A 15,748-nucleotide genomic window follows, 5' to 3' on the forward strand; every position below is an offset into this window, starting at 1 on the left:
GTGTGTGTGAGTCAGTGTGTGAGTCAGTGTGTGTGAGTCAGTGTGTGTGAGTCAGTGTGTGTGAGTCAGTGTGTGTGTGTGAGTCAGTGTGTGTGTGAGTCAGTGTGTGTGTGAGTCAGTGTGTGTGAGTCAGTGTGTGAGTCAGTGTGTGTGAGTTAGTGTGTGTGTGTGAGTCAGTGTGTGTGTGTGAGTCAGTGTGTGTGAGTCAGTGTGTGTGTGTGAGCAGTGTGTGTGTGAGTCGTGTGTAGTAGTGTGTGTGAGTAGTGGGTGTGACGTCAGTGGTGTGAGTCAGCTGTGTGAGTTAGTGTGTGTGAGTAGTGTGTGTGTGAGTCTAGTGTGTGGTGTAGTCAGTGTGTTGTGTGAGTGAGTGCTGTGTGTGAGTCAGTGTGTGTGAGTCAGTGTGTGTGTGTGTGTGAATCAGTGTCTGTGTGTATATTCCTGTCCTCAAACGCTCCTTAAACCTTTACCTAAGGTACCTTTTGAGCCCTGAATCCCGGGGATTGTCGGGTATCCCGCGCCGGCGGGGAGCCGCTGGAGCCCGGGAACCCCGGGGTACCCCCTGAGGCGCGCCGGCCCACTGGCCACGGGGGCCCGGCGACCAGGGAGTGTGTTAGCACCGGAGCAGCTGGGCTGCGGCTGGCTCAGCAACAGCACAGGAAGCTCCGCTGGGGAGCAGAGAACCACAAAGAAGAGCTCGTTAGGCTCGTTAGGCTCGTTAGGGTCCGAGGGCCGAAATAATTATTAAATGGGTTGTTGAATATTTAACAATTATGATATAAATGAAAAGTGGGGAACAGCCCCGAGGTCTCGGGGCTATTCCCCACTATTCACGGGGCTGAGGTGAATAATTGTTTTAGTATATACTACACGTGAACACTCCACAAAATCCACAAGATAACACTTTTTTCCGGGATTATTTGTTTTTATTAGCAAACAAAGCGGGACATTTTGCGATGAAAACAATATCCCGAGTTTGAGATCTCAATCATGGGATATTGCCCAATATCCCGAGATAGCGAACCAATCAATTACGCCATTTTAGGAGGTTCACGTGTAGCATATACTACTACATGCACTTCTAACTATATATGTATTTTTTTTTAAGATTGCATTTTTATGCTTTATTATAGAGTGAGAGATTGGAGGTATAGGGGACGCAGAAAATGACCACAGGCAGGAATCGAACCCGGGTCGCTGTGTTCAGGACTGTCCCTACAGGGTACGCGCTCTACCCGGTGAGCAACCGGGTCTCCCCATTGGCCAATATCAAATATACACATTTTGGATCAACCTTTTATTCATTGTGGTAACTGTGACTGAGTTTATGCATCTCTTTGACAAGAGAGACCCGATAGAAACCCACGTCTACAAACTTCACAACATACATAACTAACTTACCTTCAAGCATTGCTCTGCAAATCTGCCTAATGTGCTGGTCGGAGGTTTCGCTGCCCTGTACAAACGAAGAGAAAGAAGTGGACTGTGTTGAAATACACGTACGATAATCCTCAGTACAACCGTTGTTGCATAGGGTGGTGGCCAAAGTACCCTTCATACAATACGATACAACACAACACAAAGGATTGTGACCACCATCGAGGACACCGAGATCCCTGGCTCTGGATTTATGTCCCGGTCGTACCTCGAAACGCCTCCCCAACAATGGATAATGGGAGACATCATGTTGCACGCTCAGCCGGTGTCAGGGTCAAACACTCTGACTAACGAGCGCTCAGAATTCCTGAGGCTCTCAATCGTCTGCGAGTTCCTCCAGGGAACTGGCAGCCTTCTGGTGGGTCCTCGTCCGACACCATCGGGTTTGTCGGGCACAAGCACCAAAGCCCAGCCTCGCTTCATTCCACCTCATCATCGCCACCATGATGCCGGCGGTTTCTGGTGAGGTCCTTCCCGTTCAAGAAGCACCATACGTACGGGTTGGCCTTCTGGTCCCGAGGGCCCCTGAGAGCCGCTGGTCCCAGGCACGCCCCGGGACCCGGGGGGGCCCGCGGCTCCTGGCTGTCCGGGTCGGCCGTCCTGACCTCCTGGGCCCCTCTGTCCTGGGTCTCCAGTTGTCCCTTTCTAGCCAAACACAAGCGTGGAGTTAGCCGGGCGCAGACCAGCGCAGCGCTGCGGGGGGGGGGGGACGACATGGGGGGGGGGGGAGGACGACATGGGAGGGGAAGGACGATATGGGGGGGGGGGGGGGGGACGGGACGACATGGGGGGGGGGAGGACGACATGGGGGGGGGGGGAGGACATGGGGGGGGTGGACGGTATGGGGGGGGGAAGGACGACATGGGGGGGGGGAGGACAACATGGGGGGGGGAAGGACGACATGGGGGGGGGGTGGACGACATGGGGGGGGAGGACGACATGGGGGGGGGGAGGACGACATGGGGGGGGGGGGGGGGAGGACGACATGGGGGGGGGAGGACGACAGTGGGGGGGGAAGGACGACATGGGGGGGGGGGAGGACGACATGGGGGGGAGGGGAAGGACGACATGGGGGGGGGAGGACGACATGGGGGGGGGGGGGGAGGACGACATGGGGGGGGGAGGACGACAGTGGGGGGGGGAAGGACGACATGGGAGGGGAAGGACGACATGGGGGGGGGGGGGGACGACAACAACATGGGGGGGGGGGGAGGACAACATGGGGGGGGAAAGACGATATGGGGGGGGGGGAAGGACGACATGGGGGGGGGGAGGACAACATGGGGGGGGAAGGACGACATGGGGGGGGGGGGAAGGACGACATGGGGGGGGGGGAGGACAACATGGGGGGGGAAAGGACGACATGGGGGGGGGGGGAAGGACGAGGTTTTCAACACACCTCTCCATTCAGGCCGCTGGAACCCTCAGAGCCCTGTCAATAACAACACATCGACACAAACGCTCATGAGTAACAAAGAGGACTGATGATAATCATACGGGATTGTACCACTACTCATACTTATACTGGTACCAATACTATGAGGGACAACAGTAAGGGAACCAAAGGGAAGAATAAATATAGTGAAGGGTGAAAAATGTAAATAACCAAGTGAATGTAGTGTTGAACAGTGATCACAGATATATATATATATTTTAAACTTTTCTTGATACTTAAAGTGTCATTATGTATTCACATATTTTTTGTCAGCTGTGTGTTTTCTTTCTGATGTCATCCATTATTAAAGTCGCAGTGTGTTAGATTGAGCCCCTTCCATTGTTGGTAACTGTGTGACGCAAAACTAGCGTAGCTGGGAAGGCCGGCTGGCGCAGGTGGGAGGGGTTTGGATGCGTCGATAGTAAGATGAGACAATCCCCTCTGCTGTCGGTATGTGAATGTGTGTAGGAATGGTTTGGTTGTAACGCGCTTTGGACAAAAAAACCTTGTTAAAGGTTTTATCAGCGATGTCGGGTGACGTCTCTTCTGTTGGTGTTTGAAGCCAGATCCCAAACAAACAGAGCCAGCTCGCCCCTCCCCTCCGTGTTTCGTGCATCCAGTAAAAACGTTCATGAACGCAGCGCAATACCCCACAACACCCGCCCCTTGTCGGTGATCGGTTGGAATACTATTTATTTTGGTTTAGAGTGGTTGGTAGTATCATTTGTTTTTGTGATGAATGTGATCATTTAAGTTTTTCGGCCTAACATCGCTGATACAACCTTTAAATCCCCGAAATGTAACGTGACGTCAAGATAATTTTAAGCAGCGAGCTAGTTGAAATGTCACATGGCGACTTTAAAAATAACATTTTCTCTAATTGACTTTCTCAAGGAAAGCTGTTCTTCAGCGTTGACAACATTTACGTATTTATTAATACATGGGCCAGTGTATATATAAGGCAAGAAGGAAGACAAGGATGGAAGCACTCACACGCTCCCCTGGTCGTCCATGCTCTCCCCTCTCCCCTTTACCTCCCTGGGGGGAAGAACAGCACATAGTTCACAGCACCACAAGAAAACCCTGCACAGCTTCCATTATATGTCTGTGTGCAGCAGCATATATATATATATGCTGCACACAGGCATATAATCGATAAATAAACATAATCGGAACACACATAAGATATTTATATAATATATAATAAAAATATAAATATATTATGTATCAGATATCATCGGAACACACATGAGAGTTACCAGGAAACCATAGCATATGGCAAAAATAATAATTGTTGTGACATAAGCTTTGGCTGCTGCTGTTTAAGTTTGGCCGCCCCCAGATTTTGAAAAGCATGCAAGGCGCAGGAACGTCTGCCAATTGTACTGTACTTATCGAGGTCTGAAATATAGCAGACCTCTCCATGTTGTCCAAATCTATACCAGATTATGCAATTCTTTTTTCCTTACTGGATGAAGAAAATATGAATCTTATGTGAAAGGTTTCTCTAGTAGGGGAGCGTTTCTACATCAATCTTAGTATGCTATTGGAATGGATGTTTTCCTGAGCCGAACATGGCAGCGTTCTTTGGCTCCGGCTGAGTTGGCATCACGCAGTTTTGAGAAGGGTCATGATCAACTTTAGATATGAGGCAGTCAGGGGGGGGATGAGTGTGTCTGTAGGGTACCTCTCCTCCTCTTTCTCCTGTACTTCCTCGTTGGCCCTGATGAAAGACAAGAACATACTTTTAGCACCGCCATTTTGATCTTTAATACATTTTTTTATAATAATTAAAAAAACGGATTGAAATCCCTTATAAATTCTACCTCCACCTTCATTATCAGTTACAGAACACAGAAGTCTACAATTAAATGTCATTCAAGGCATTTTATCAACCAGAATTGGCAAATGTCACTTTAGATGTATGCTCAAAATCAAGCAGTGTTAATATTTATGTGAAGCAATTTGAAAACATTGCAACAAACTAAATGTTTGCAACATCACGCAGGCAGCCCAGTTCATGTAAATATTAGTTTTGACAAATCACAGGCATGTTCATCCTGCCAGATTACTGCAAGTACTTCAGTAATTACTATAAGTACACAGTATTTGTACCGCTGTATCACAATACAGTGAGTACTAGAGCTATGACAGACATATCAAAGGATCTTGGACTAAGATATTCTTAGAATAAGACATTACTAGACAGAACTGCTGAATCATTGTTAGTATACAGTGGCGAGACTACAGATGTCAGGACTACAAGGGGATTCTATAAATACCTTAATTCCCATCAGGCCGGGCATGCCTGGGTGACCTGGCTCCCCGGCTTGTCCCGGACTCCCCGCTTTCCCCTTCAAGATGTTATCCAGTACAGAAAGACCATGTATTAAACACTTCATCGAACCCGATTATTAACCCCATCAAATGTGTTCTACCCACACTCAGTGCCTCAGGGCACATTTATCGTTTCTGCAGTGGTCGTTTTCACTGTAACTTCCATTCCATTATTGAGAAACACCAGCATTTCAGAATATAATAACACAAATTGGCCGACAAGATTTGAGAAAAGAAACATACTGGGTTTTGACTTTGTTTGAATCCATCCTTCGGATTAAAGGGTTCAAACAAAGAGTGTGGTGGTCTGGGCATGTCTGTCTGTGTGGACCTCTACGTTACCGCACAGACGTACCTCCTGGCCCGGTTTCCCGAAGAGTCCTGGGGCTCCGCTCTCTCCCTTGCTCCCCTTCATTAAGAACCAATCATGGATTACATTAGGACCGCCCATGTCTGAGCAGGCTGCATACCAAGAGAACAATGTGGTTTACGTCCTATAGCTACGCTGCACTCTGTCCAGGTGGTCTGGGGCTTTTTCTGGGAACCCGGTCGTGTCGCACCTGGAAGTTTGAGCAGTTTCTCCAATCTTTATTGTATGCCTTGATTTTTTGTAAGCCTCACTCATGTGAGTTGCTTTGGATAAAAGTGTCTTGCAGAACGACTTAATAGTAAATCATGTATGACTTAAGCCTGTCATTTTCTAAGCATTTTCCCATGATGACATACAGTGATCAAACACATGGAACACGAGTACACTGTCGGCCACACGTTTAATTTAATCATCCTATGTCTCAAGAACTATGATCTCAGCGATCTCCTTCGTAGTCACTCTCATTTCAACAGAACCAAGAAATGTCGTTTTTATTTTAACTGGTAAGAAATCCTGACATGGACCGCATGTCTATTAACTCTGAGCTTCACTCCTGTGCCATGTAGCAAAGCACTCAGGCTCAATTAACGGCGCAAGAACTAATGAGATCTGATTGGCAGACAACTGTTCCAGGCCAGACGAGCCCACACTATTGGAGTTTCCACGATGTTTCCACAGACCAAATGAGGCTGTCTGGATTACCACTTCATTTAGCATCATTAGCATGGCAGCCATAGCACAAATTACTCAATAGTATATGCTTCATGATTCCTGATCAAACACAGATGAAAGGGACCGGCGTAGCAGCCTTCTTATAATGCTGTTATTATTCCAACTTTCTAAATCAGGGAAGCTTTAGATTTTGTCTTTTTGTCAAGTCAAATGCATCTGCATTTTTCAATATGCCATACACTGCTATGAGTTCATCTGGTTCACTGGCGTCATACACTTACTTATCCTTTGAATCTACCTATCTACTTCAAGGCAATATCATGTGGCTTAACTGCCAGTATTTAATGTTAACATAATTATATACCACTGCACAACTAAATGTACATTGAGAACAGAATAGCAGTGACTCAGGAGGGAAAGCAGGGTTGTCTGGCGACTGGAACGTTTTTGGTTTGATCTCCGGATCCTCCTAGCTCGAGGAAGACACCTAACCCTGAATGCTCTCGACGCGCTGGCTGTTCCCATGCATGGCCGACACCTCCGTTGGTGTGTGAATGGGTTAATACGAGGCACAAATTGCAAAGCGTTTTGAGTGTGATAAAGAGCTCTATATAACTACTAATTACCTTGGTTCCAGGTAGTCCAACAGAACCTCGTTCCCCTTGTAAACCACTCTGACCCTGCAGGGGCCAGAGAAAAGCATTTGTGCTGTTATCATCATCATTATTATCACCGCTATGCTCAGTGAATAAACAATTGTATTTGGACTCACAGGTGAGCCACTTGATCCTGTGAAGCCCCTCGGACCAGCTGGTCCAGCTTCTCCCTTACAGATACAAAACACATTGGTGTCTCATTGAAGCAGTGCAATCTGCAGCTCTATCAGAACAACAACATCAATTGTTAAACACAGATAAAGGTTGAAAAAGGTAACAAAAGCAGGAGCTCACCTTAAGTCCATTTTGTCCGGCCATTCCAGTCTGGCCAGGTAATCCCTAGGAGCAAGAAGAAACCTTTAGAATAGTAAAACACTGAAACTGCACTCCATGGTTTCCTTCCCAGTATTTACTTGGCCTATTTTTCCATTTCAGCATCAATCCATCCATGTGTGACATTCATTGATGTATTTAATGGGGCGGAGTAATGCTTGTACACAGACTGAACTCTTAAATGGTCTGGACGTTCAGAAAGACGAAAGGACGTACTTCATTAATCATTCAAGGAAAATATAACTGTTTCCCGCCACTGTTTACGGCGGAAAACCGAATCCGTTTTGATGCTGAACACGATGGTTCTCGGGAGCCACATCAATGTCAGACATGCTGCCACTAAAAACCAAGACATACGAAAGATATGGGACTCTTTTAGACACATTTAATGATCAACATGACTTACCCGATGGGACTCAACATCAAAATAAAATAGTTGCTTGCGTGAGCAGCCTGCAACAAATTCTAATAAAGTATGATGTTTATGTTTGTCAATGGAAATGTGTTCTGCTTTACATGCAGGAAAGGGAAAGTTAAATTCATCAGTTCAGAGCACTGATTGTTTATGAGCTTGATCAGAACCAAGGAAACCGACGTGGAAACCCTCAAGCCCCTGGTTTCCCCGTAAAACTAGTGCAGATGTCAAGCGGTTTGATCACAACTGTGAAAAGCACTGGCAGAGGAACAGCCAGACAGAAGAAAAGACCGACAGACCGACATCAATGCAGACGAACATACGGACCGATTGCAACGGCTAAGGATTATGTATTATTTTAATATATTCTACATAAAGCTTGAAAGAGTGCAGATACCGCCTCCTTAAATCATCCACTAAATGTTTTGTTCTGGTGGAAATAATGGCTTTGTGGAGCGACTGACTCATCATTCATAAATCTATCACTAAACTGCCAGTGCAGCATTCGTATTCAGCACCGCTGGAAGATAACGGTTAATTTTAACTTTTTATTCCTCCAAACGGTTTCTCTGTCATCAGCAAACCGAGGCCTCGGTTCAATCCTTTGCTTGAAGGCTGTGGCCCGGGTGGCTCGTTACGTAACAGGGTTATCCTGGAGTGAACCAGAGGGGGATCACCCATCATTTCCTGGCTGTGGAGGCCACTCGCATGCTGCTACTCATGACCTCATGGTACTTTGTTGTTTGAACAGCGAGCGTACAGTACATTCAAATTAGTGTCAGTCTAGTTCCTGGTATGTGTTCTGCAATACGTGGCTCGCTATTATGAGCCTCACATGCTTTGCGTTTGGCTTGTTTATTCTTTGGGTATTATTCTAGCAATGCTTATTTGAATAAGATGCATATGGTCGGCTTGATTTTCCCTATACCGTCGTTTTCCTTAGAAAGGTTTCTTTTTATCGTCATAGCACTTTTTATTTAAGAGAGTGAGAGAAATCTGAGAACACTGTTCCCCATGAGGATAAATATAGAACACATACAAGCATGTGTTTGGATTTCACGTCTGGCAGAAAGAGTGACTGAGCCAGTTGCAGAACTGGGATGCCAGCCATCACACGTTTCACCGTGGCACTTTGTCAACTTCAGACCGTGTGGTGGACGCGAACCATCAACCACAACATGCGTTTGTGAACACAACGGCCGACATGAAGAATGAGGACGATGACACGATGCCTTACTGGGTGTCCCTCCCGTCCGTCCAGACCGGGGATGCCGTTGGCGCCCGCCTCTCCCTAAAACACAAGCACACGGGTCGGTCGGCGGGGAAGCTGTTCGTACGGGTCATTAAACGACACACTGGTGCAGTAAAAGACTGGCGTAATGAACCGCCTGCCACTGTTTTGGGCCATGCGTCCTGTTATTAATCCGTCAATGGTTGACAAGACTCGGCGAAGCCTACCTTCTGTCCGGCCCTCCCCGGAATCCCGTCGATTCCATTTCTTCCGTGTATACCCTTGAAATAGAACGAAAGATTTGGGTATTTTAAGCTATTACGGGGTCTCTAAACGGGGCTAATGTTTTAAATGTGGTCGATAGGGTTTACATGTGGTCCACAGTGTTTAAATGTGGGCGATAGTGTTTACATGTGGTCGATATTGTTTAAATGTGATCGATAGTGTTTACATATGGTCGATAGTGTTTGAATGTTCTTTTCCCTCACTCTCCACCTCATCCCTAACTCTCCACCTCAAGCTGGTGTGTAGTGAGCGTTCTGGCACCGATTGGCTGCCGTGCATCACCCAAGTGGGTGCTACATATTGGTGGTGGTTAGTGAGGTCCCCCCTTCACTGTAGGCGTCTTTGAGTGTTATTAATTATTATTACTCTTCATGTTTAACCTCTGTTTTTCTTCTATTCCTAGTCTGTTTTACATAGTTTTGAATGATGACTATATGCTCTGTAAGGTGACCTTGGGTGTCTTGAAAGGCGCCTCTAAATTAAATGTATTATTATTATTATTATTAATGAGGAGGATTCCTGGTACGTACCGGCTCTCCCGGATGACCCGCTGGCCCGGTTGGTCCAGGGATGCCCACAGCCCCCTGGGAAGGGCACGAGAAGTGTTTACCCATAACTTTACGCATCGTAACATCGCTTTTTAGTCAGCCTCTATGCTGACGAGGATGACGTTTCTCACCACTTTTCCATCTTGTCCTGGCAGCCCTGCTCTGCCCAGGAGTCCCGGTGAGCCCTGCAACACGAAGTTCAACCATTTAATGAAGTCGGACTCAAACGCCCCTTCACATCTTTCTTTGACCTTGGAAGCAGGCATCCATGAATGTTTTACTCTGTTTAATCCACCGTGAAACAGATGCAAAGTGGTTCCCGTAGCAAGCCATTGTCATTACATAAGATCAAAGCCTACCGCTAATAGACCATAGATAATGTGCGACCGGGCAACAGTTGTTTAGGGATGTCCTTTGAGGTCTAAAATTAGTACATCTGTAGGGTTGTAGCCAGTAGATAAACTCCCCTGACCCCTGGAAAGTGGAAATGAGCATGGATGTGGGTTTGGGTCGATAGTGAACAATGTGTCGCACCTTTTCCCCTGGTGGCCCGAGCTGTCCAGACATCCCTGGCTGGCCTCTCTCTCCCTGAAGGAATGAGTCACAGCTTACAACAATGATCACAAGGATTTACTAATTACTTTGACAATTAAACCAATGTGCCTCATGTACCTAGAGACAACCTTGGTTCCGTCTTTGTTCTAAAGAGGGGCGGGGGGGTGGGGGAAACGAATGCGGAAATCCGAATCCGTTCCGCCACCCAGATGGCCCATGGTGATAAATTCTAATCAGGCACAATAATGAAACTCCCTACCATTGCACCGGCCGGCCCTAGCTCCCCCTTGAAACCCATCAGACCCCCGTGGGCCCTAAGGAGAATGAAACACGGAGCACAACTTGTATTCATAGGGTTGGGGTTATGGTTGGGGATAGTTCAGTGTCGATTATGGTATACTTAAACTACCTCTTTTCCCGATGGACCCGTTGGCCCAGGATGTCCTCTGGGACCCGGAACAGCCTAGAAGAAAAAAGTTGTGATGGATGTGTTGAGTGATAGACATCAGAGCATCATATACCATTTCATGATATTTTAGAATGTAGATATATTATTTTGTAGTATTTGTAATAGTCTGCTTGCTGGAGTATTTTGAATGCAATGTTCTCGCCTGCATCATAAGGAGCGGGCATGTCTATTGGTTAGCTCTTTGTGTTGGTGGAAGTTATTTGGTATATTGAACTGCTTAGTACTCACAGGCTTACCCTCAGCACCAGCTGGTCCTGTTTTACCAGGCTCTCCAGAGCCCCCTTGCTCTCCCTGAAGGCAACGGGAAGATCATCATTAATAAAAAAGAAAACAAGTCGTTTGTTTAACAAGACCAGGTATGTAATATGTTTTAATTTCATGGATGTACACTGTCAATTTGACCACTAAACCATGGGAAATTTGGAATGATGCTTTCCTTGAATGTGCTGCCTCAATTAATTGTCTGTTGGTGGGGAGACAAAACATCTGCAAGCCAGCGATGCCTCCGACATTTTGTGCGTAACTACGGGCAGTAAAAGCATGTCTGCGTGACCTTATAAACACACGTGTCCCCGCACCAGGGAGGGCTTTTTCTCAAACATTCTTGTTGCCCAGATAAAGCCTCTGATGAGGTGCTCTCAGTGTAGTTAGCTTCTTTAATTGAGACTGTGTTATCCGTTAAGGACATGAAACATTTTGTTGCTTGTTAAGGACATTTCCACTGGGGCAACTATTTACCCTAAGCGGCAATCTGGTTCTGCTTTACACAAACATTCAAGTATACAGAACCCAACACCACTGACCTGTGTTAACTCACAGCGGCAGCTAGGGATCTGCCATGTTTAAAGTAACAAGTGCCAATTTAATCCACGGTCAGTATAAAATCCGTTAAGAGAGAGAAAACCACTAAGTAAGAATTTAGCAGGGCAGCTATCCAAACTATGAAAGTGATAAAAGCTATTTGTCAAAACAGCACTTTGGTAAAAATATGTATGATTTAATTGTATATAACGTGTATAGGCCAACCATACTTTATAAAGGCCTGCAATTATTCACCTGCATACATAACTAATAACCTTAATGCCAGATAAGAATCTTAAAAGCTCCCCTCTTGACTGATGTCTGATAAACAATAAAAACAGGACATGTTTCTGCACCTCTTCTTTCGACACGTCCAGTATTGAAACATTTCCCGAACATAAGAATATTCCTTAACAGATTCCCTTCCTCACGACGTTGCTCCAGAAGACAGACCAAGTTCAAACAGACCTTCATGCCAGGCAGTCCACTGGGTCCCGGGGGACAGGCACATGGCTCTGGGGTGGGGTCTGAGTAATCAGGACTGTTGGCACACTGCAATGAAGCAAACAAAGCACTTTGTAGATATCAATCACCACTGGAGATGGTGTGCACATGGTGTGTAATGAGCCGTGCGCATGCCAAGAGGTCTATATGAAACGGCCCCCCAACAGCACGCCTTCCGCGCCATACGCTAACCGGTGTAAATCATTTCACATACGCCGCCAAGAAATATCTCTCCCAGGGGTATATCCGTAACCCTCCACCCCACTGTCTCACGCAACACAACAGTTTCCAGTGCCAACACAGAAACATACGACGGATCAATCATCCCGCGTGAACTTGAACCAGGTTGGACAACAACAGAAAAAGGCTCCTCTGATTGTCATTGGTTTGAGAAGACATCAATTTAGGTTTAGGTTTTTGTTTGGGAATGAGCTAGCATTGTAGGATCTCACAGGGTGGTTAGTTAGTCTAGCTGCTGGTCTATTTCCAGTGAGAGTGGTAGCAAGCCAAGTAGCTAGCTTTGCAATTGTGCAATACATATAAATGTATAAAGTAAAGACAATATTTAACTAGGCATATGGGGAAGGGCATAAAAAGACAGTGGGGGCATTTCATGATTTTTTAAGTAAGCCTGTGTAAAAGCCCTTCCAAATGTAGTCAGTATTTATATCAACCAAGCATTGTAAACGTTAATTTGGCACTGGATTGGGCGGCTGAGAAAAGTGCCAAGCCACCACACAACGCTGGTGGTTATACTCTGTTTTGCAAACAAAGGGAAATGCCAGATCTTATAATAACACACACACTGTAATGGGTCTGAAAACAAATGACACATTTAAAATAGCCATGACAAGCAAACAGAACAATCAATGTCATTCAAGACACGATTATACTTCCGATTCAGGTATTTCACAAGCGGTTCTCTGGTGTTCTGCTCGGGATCCACAGTAGATGCGGAGCTTCTGAATCTCGAAATACCCAAATAAAATAACATAACATGATTTACTTTAGAGTAAAATGTGAAAATACTTAAATGACCGAGTGGGATAGCGGTTTCATACAATACAATCTGTGAATCAAAGGAATTGGCACAGATCAATGTCTTATAACCGAGTAGAATAGACTGACTATGTGGGCCAATATTTTTTCATTCGTTTAAAACTGCATTCTTCTCTAGGAATTTTAGCTTGACACATTTACACGGAAATGGCCTTTTAATGTCCTTTAGACTATGGAAAAGACTATGGAAAATAATTTACCGTGTGGCGAGTACCGGAGATGGGAGTATTAGGCACAGACAAAAGCACTCCTTGTGAGATTTGTATTAGCATGCTAGCCATAAACATTACAGCTGTACATCCGCTCTCCAATAACCAGAGAAAAGTTCAAACCATCCTACAATCAGGAATCAAGACGCACTCCCAGTCATAGAAAGGTGACAACAAGACCTCTGCACTAGACCAGTTTAGTTTGAGAGTACAGATACCCAAAAACATTAAGCTATTGGCATCACTAAAGGTTGTCTCGAAATAAACCCAGTTAACACAGTCCCTTCTTATTGTTGTTGCTTTTTGAATAGAATAGAACAACAGAGTTTTTGTGCGTATGCAGTCCTGCATCTGGCCACAGGCTATATCACTTAGAGCTTAGAATGTGCCAGTAAAGTTAGTTAAGTGCAGTCTATAAAAGGTTTATTGTTTGTAACTGTCATTGTCATTTGTTTTCGTTGTGTTCCTACTTATCTTTATATTGTAAGAGGACAGGGTTCAACATATCTATAGAATAGTTTTTCCGATAAAAAAAGCTTGGCCATTTGTTCCAATTAAATATTCGAAGATGAAAACCAGTATATTTTCTTAAAATCTATGACAGAATGGGAAAACAGCTAGCATGATTGCATCAAATTACAAACATTATATGTTATTTTATTTGTCTTAATATGTAACTTGCTATTCTTGATAAGACCAACACGATTCAGGGTCTAACATCTGTGCACCTTTGATATGAATAGTATAAAAATCAGAGGCGTTTTGTTATAGTGTTATGGTTTGTTTCAAATGTTAAAAAAGTATAAAATGTTCTAAGCACATGAATTTAGTTTGCTTTTAAACTGTTTCAAATAGAAACAGTGCTGTAAACCTTTCGCCGTCCTCATTGAACGTACCGGTACGGTGGTTTTCTTTGCTGACGTACTTCCCCACTTGGGTTTTCCCGTTAATAAAGATCCCAACAGGGGGATCCAAGGGCAGCGTCTCCACTTCCAGGTCGTCCACGTGCAGCGTCACATCATCCTCAGTCACCAGAAGTCTGAGCTGGTGCCACCTCTCATCAAACAGGACCTTTGTCAAGAGAGACAGCATGTTGGAAACAGCACGTTGGAAACAGCTATTGGCGTGCCGCTGCACATTAGCACATTACTGCCTATCAAATGCAAGGCATTAAGGAGCTCCACATGTCCTGTGGTGAGAGACTGAGAGAGGAGAGAGCTACGAGGGTAGACAGACGGTGGTCACTATAAATGAATGCCTGGTGCCATGAGGGTTGGGAACGTTGTCTCTAGCTCTGCTGGGATGTGTAACCATCTCTAATGGAGAGTTAATGGACGCCCCTTTGAGCCAAGACCAGGGCAGATGATTGATTGCATGTGTGAAAATAAATAAACAAATGAACAAGTAAATAAGTAAATAGCAGGGACATGTGATGCATGCGCTGGAAAAGTCCGGATTCTGAGGTTACATTGGGACAAAGACGACATTTATGGCGGAAGCAAACGGTGAAATCCTTGGTGCCACTTGGGAGATTTAAACGACAATGTCAGTTTTCTTGGAACGCATGAAAGATTCCCAATTCCAAAATAGTCCCTCACCGCCCCCACCAAAACCCGTGGCAACCTCTAACGCAAAGCGTTTGTGTGCAAGGGGTCGAATGAATCGTGCCAGTGTGCCTCTGTTCAGCTGTTGGCAGCATGCGTACGGTTTCGGTTTACCCTGGCGGTCTTTGGCGAGAACGTCACGGTCTGGATGCCACTGGGTGCCTCGCTGGTGGTGGTGAACGCCACCGTGTAGTCCGCTCCGTTCAGCGTCACGGCCATCTGAGGTTTGTCGTCTTTGTCTGCACCCGCCACAGATCCCACTCCTCCATGGTCACGGAGCCCTCGTACTTAAGGGTGGAGACGAAGACGTAGGAGGGCGGCAGGCCGTCGGGGAACAGGGACCTTTTGGAGACCAGCAGGACCAGGGGAAGAGGGGGGAAATGTCAGTTGGTCCGGTGATAATACGATGATCGAAGAGGCGTTGGACAAGCAATGAACTCGCAAGCTTACAAGCAAACAAACAAATAAAGGAAAAGCAAAGCCAGTAGGAAAAAGGGAAAGAAAGCACAAATTACCTTGTTGAGTCACTCAGATCAACACGAGATGTTACTTCATAGGCTCTAGTCCCGTAAAACGACCCCTGTGTCTTTCGGGTCTTTTTGGCCAAGTTCAAATGAAGCAGGAGGTCGAAGCCCTTCTCCTCGCGGGAATCGATCGCTATTCGGTTCGGACACACGGTCTCTGAAGGAGCCCAGAGATAAAGGACCCAAAAGAAAACGGTTACCACAACATCATACACTTAATAACCATCACTGTAGAATAATCCGACATGAGTTTAACCTTTAAAAGTTGCGGCCTGAACAGTGTTATGGTCTGTTGTGAAAGGGGCCT

The 15,748-nt window shown here is 45.8% G+C and overlaps 2 protein-coding genes across 2 annotated transcripts; both read right to left on the minus strand.

Annotated features, from left to right (window-relative positions):
• Nucleotides 1-641: 641 nt before the first annotated feature.
• LOC130405135 (collagen alpha-1(XIII) chain-like) lies at nt 642-12,077 on the minus strand. Its single transcript, XM_056610125.1, has 19 exons — nt 10,969-12,077; nt 10,681-10,734; nt 10,531-10,585; nt 10,251-10,304; nt 9,848-9,901; nt 9,699-9,752; nt 9,111-9,164; nt 8,890-8,943; nt 7,199-7,243; nt 7,021-7,074; nt 6,875-6,928; nt 5,562-5,615; nt 5,152-5,223; nt 4,557-4,592; nt 3,863-3,907; nt 2,834-2,866; nt 1,933-2,075; nt 1,399-1,453; nt 642-665 (listed from the first exon to the last, which is right to left on the minus strand). The coding sequence occupies exons 1-19, from the start codon at nt 11,118-11,120 to the stop codon at nt 642-644; spliced, it is 1,146 nt and encodes a 381-aa protein (XP_056466100.1). The 5' UTR covers nt 11,121-12,077.
• On the minus strand, nt 12,012-15,721 carry LOC130404918 (collagen alpha-1(XXI) chain-like). Its single transcript, XM_056609866.1, has 4 exons — nt 15,433-15,721; nt 15,032-15,259; nt 14,210-14,384; nt 12,012-12,028 (listed from the first exon to the last, which is right to left on the minus strand). Exons 2-4 carry the CDS (start codon nt 15,134-15,136, stop codon nt 12,012-12,014), a joined length of 297 nt encoding a protein of 98 aa, XP_056465841.1. The 5' UTR covers nt 15,137-15,259; nt 15,433-15,721.
• Between the last annotated feature and the right edge of the window lie 27 nt (nt 15,722-15,748).

This window comes from Gadus chalcogrammus, chromosome 15, assembly GCF_026213295.1.
Source record: "Gadus chalcogrammus isolate NIFS_2021 chromosome 15, NIFS_Gcha_1.0, whole genome shotgun sequence".
Classification (NCBI taxonomy): Eukaryota; Metazoa; Chordata; class Actinopteri; order Gadiformes; family Gadidae; genus Gadus; species Gadus chalcogrammus.

Bases quoted from the DNA above. Each gene is read 5' to 3' on its own strand.
- LOC130405135 (XM_056610125.1), bottom strand. From the start codon at position 11,120: ATGAAATTAAAACATATTACATACCTGGTCTTGTTAAACAAACGACTT. The intron at 9,753-9,847 runs GTGAGAAACGTC...TGCCCTTCCCAG, and splicing joins CAGGACAAGATGGAAAAGTG to GGGGCTGTGGGCATCCCTGG. The intron at 7,244-8,889 runs GTAAGGCATCGT...TCTTGCTCCTAG, and splicing joins ACGGACGGGAGGGACACCCA to GGATTACCTGGCCAGACTGG.
- LOC130404918 (XM_056609866.1), bottom strand. From the start codon at position 15,136: ATGGCCGTGACGCTGAACGGAGCGGACTACACGGTGGCGTTCACCACC. The intron at 14,385-15,031 runs GTAAACCGAAAC...CTCTTGACAAAG, and splicing joins TCTCGCCAAAGACCGCCAGG to GTCCTGTTTGATGAGAGGTG.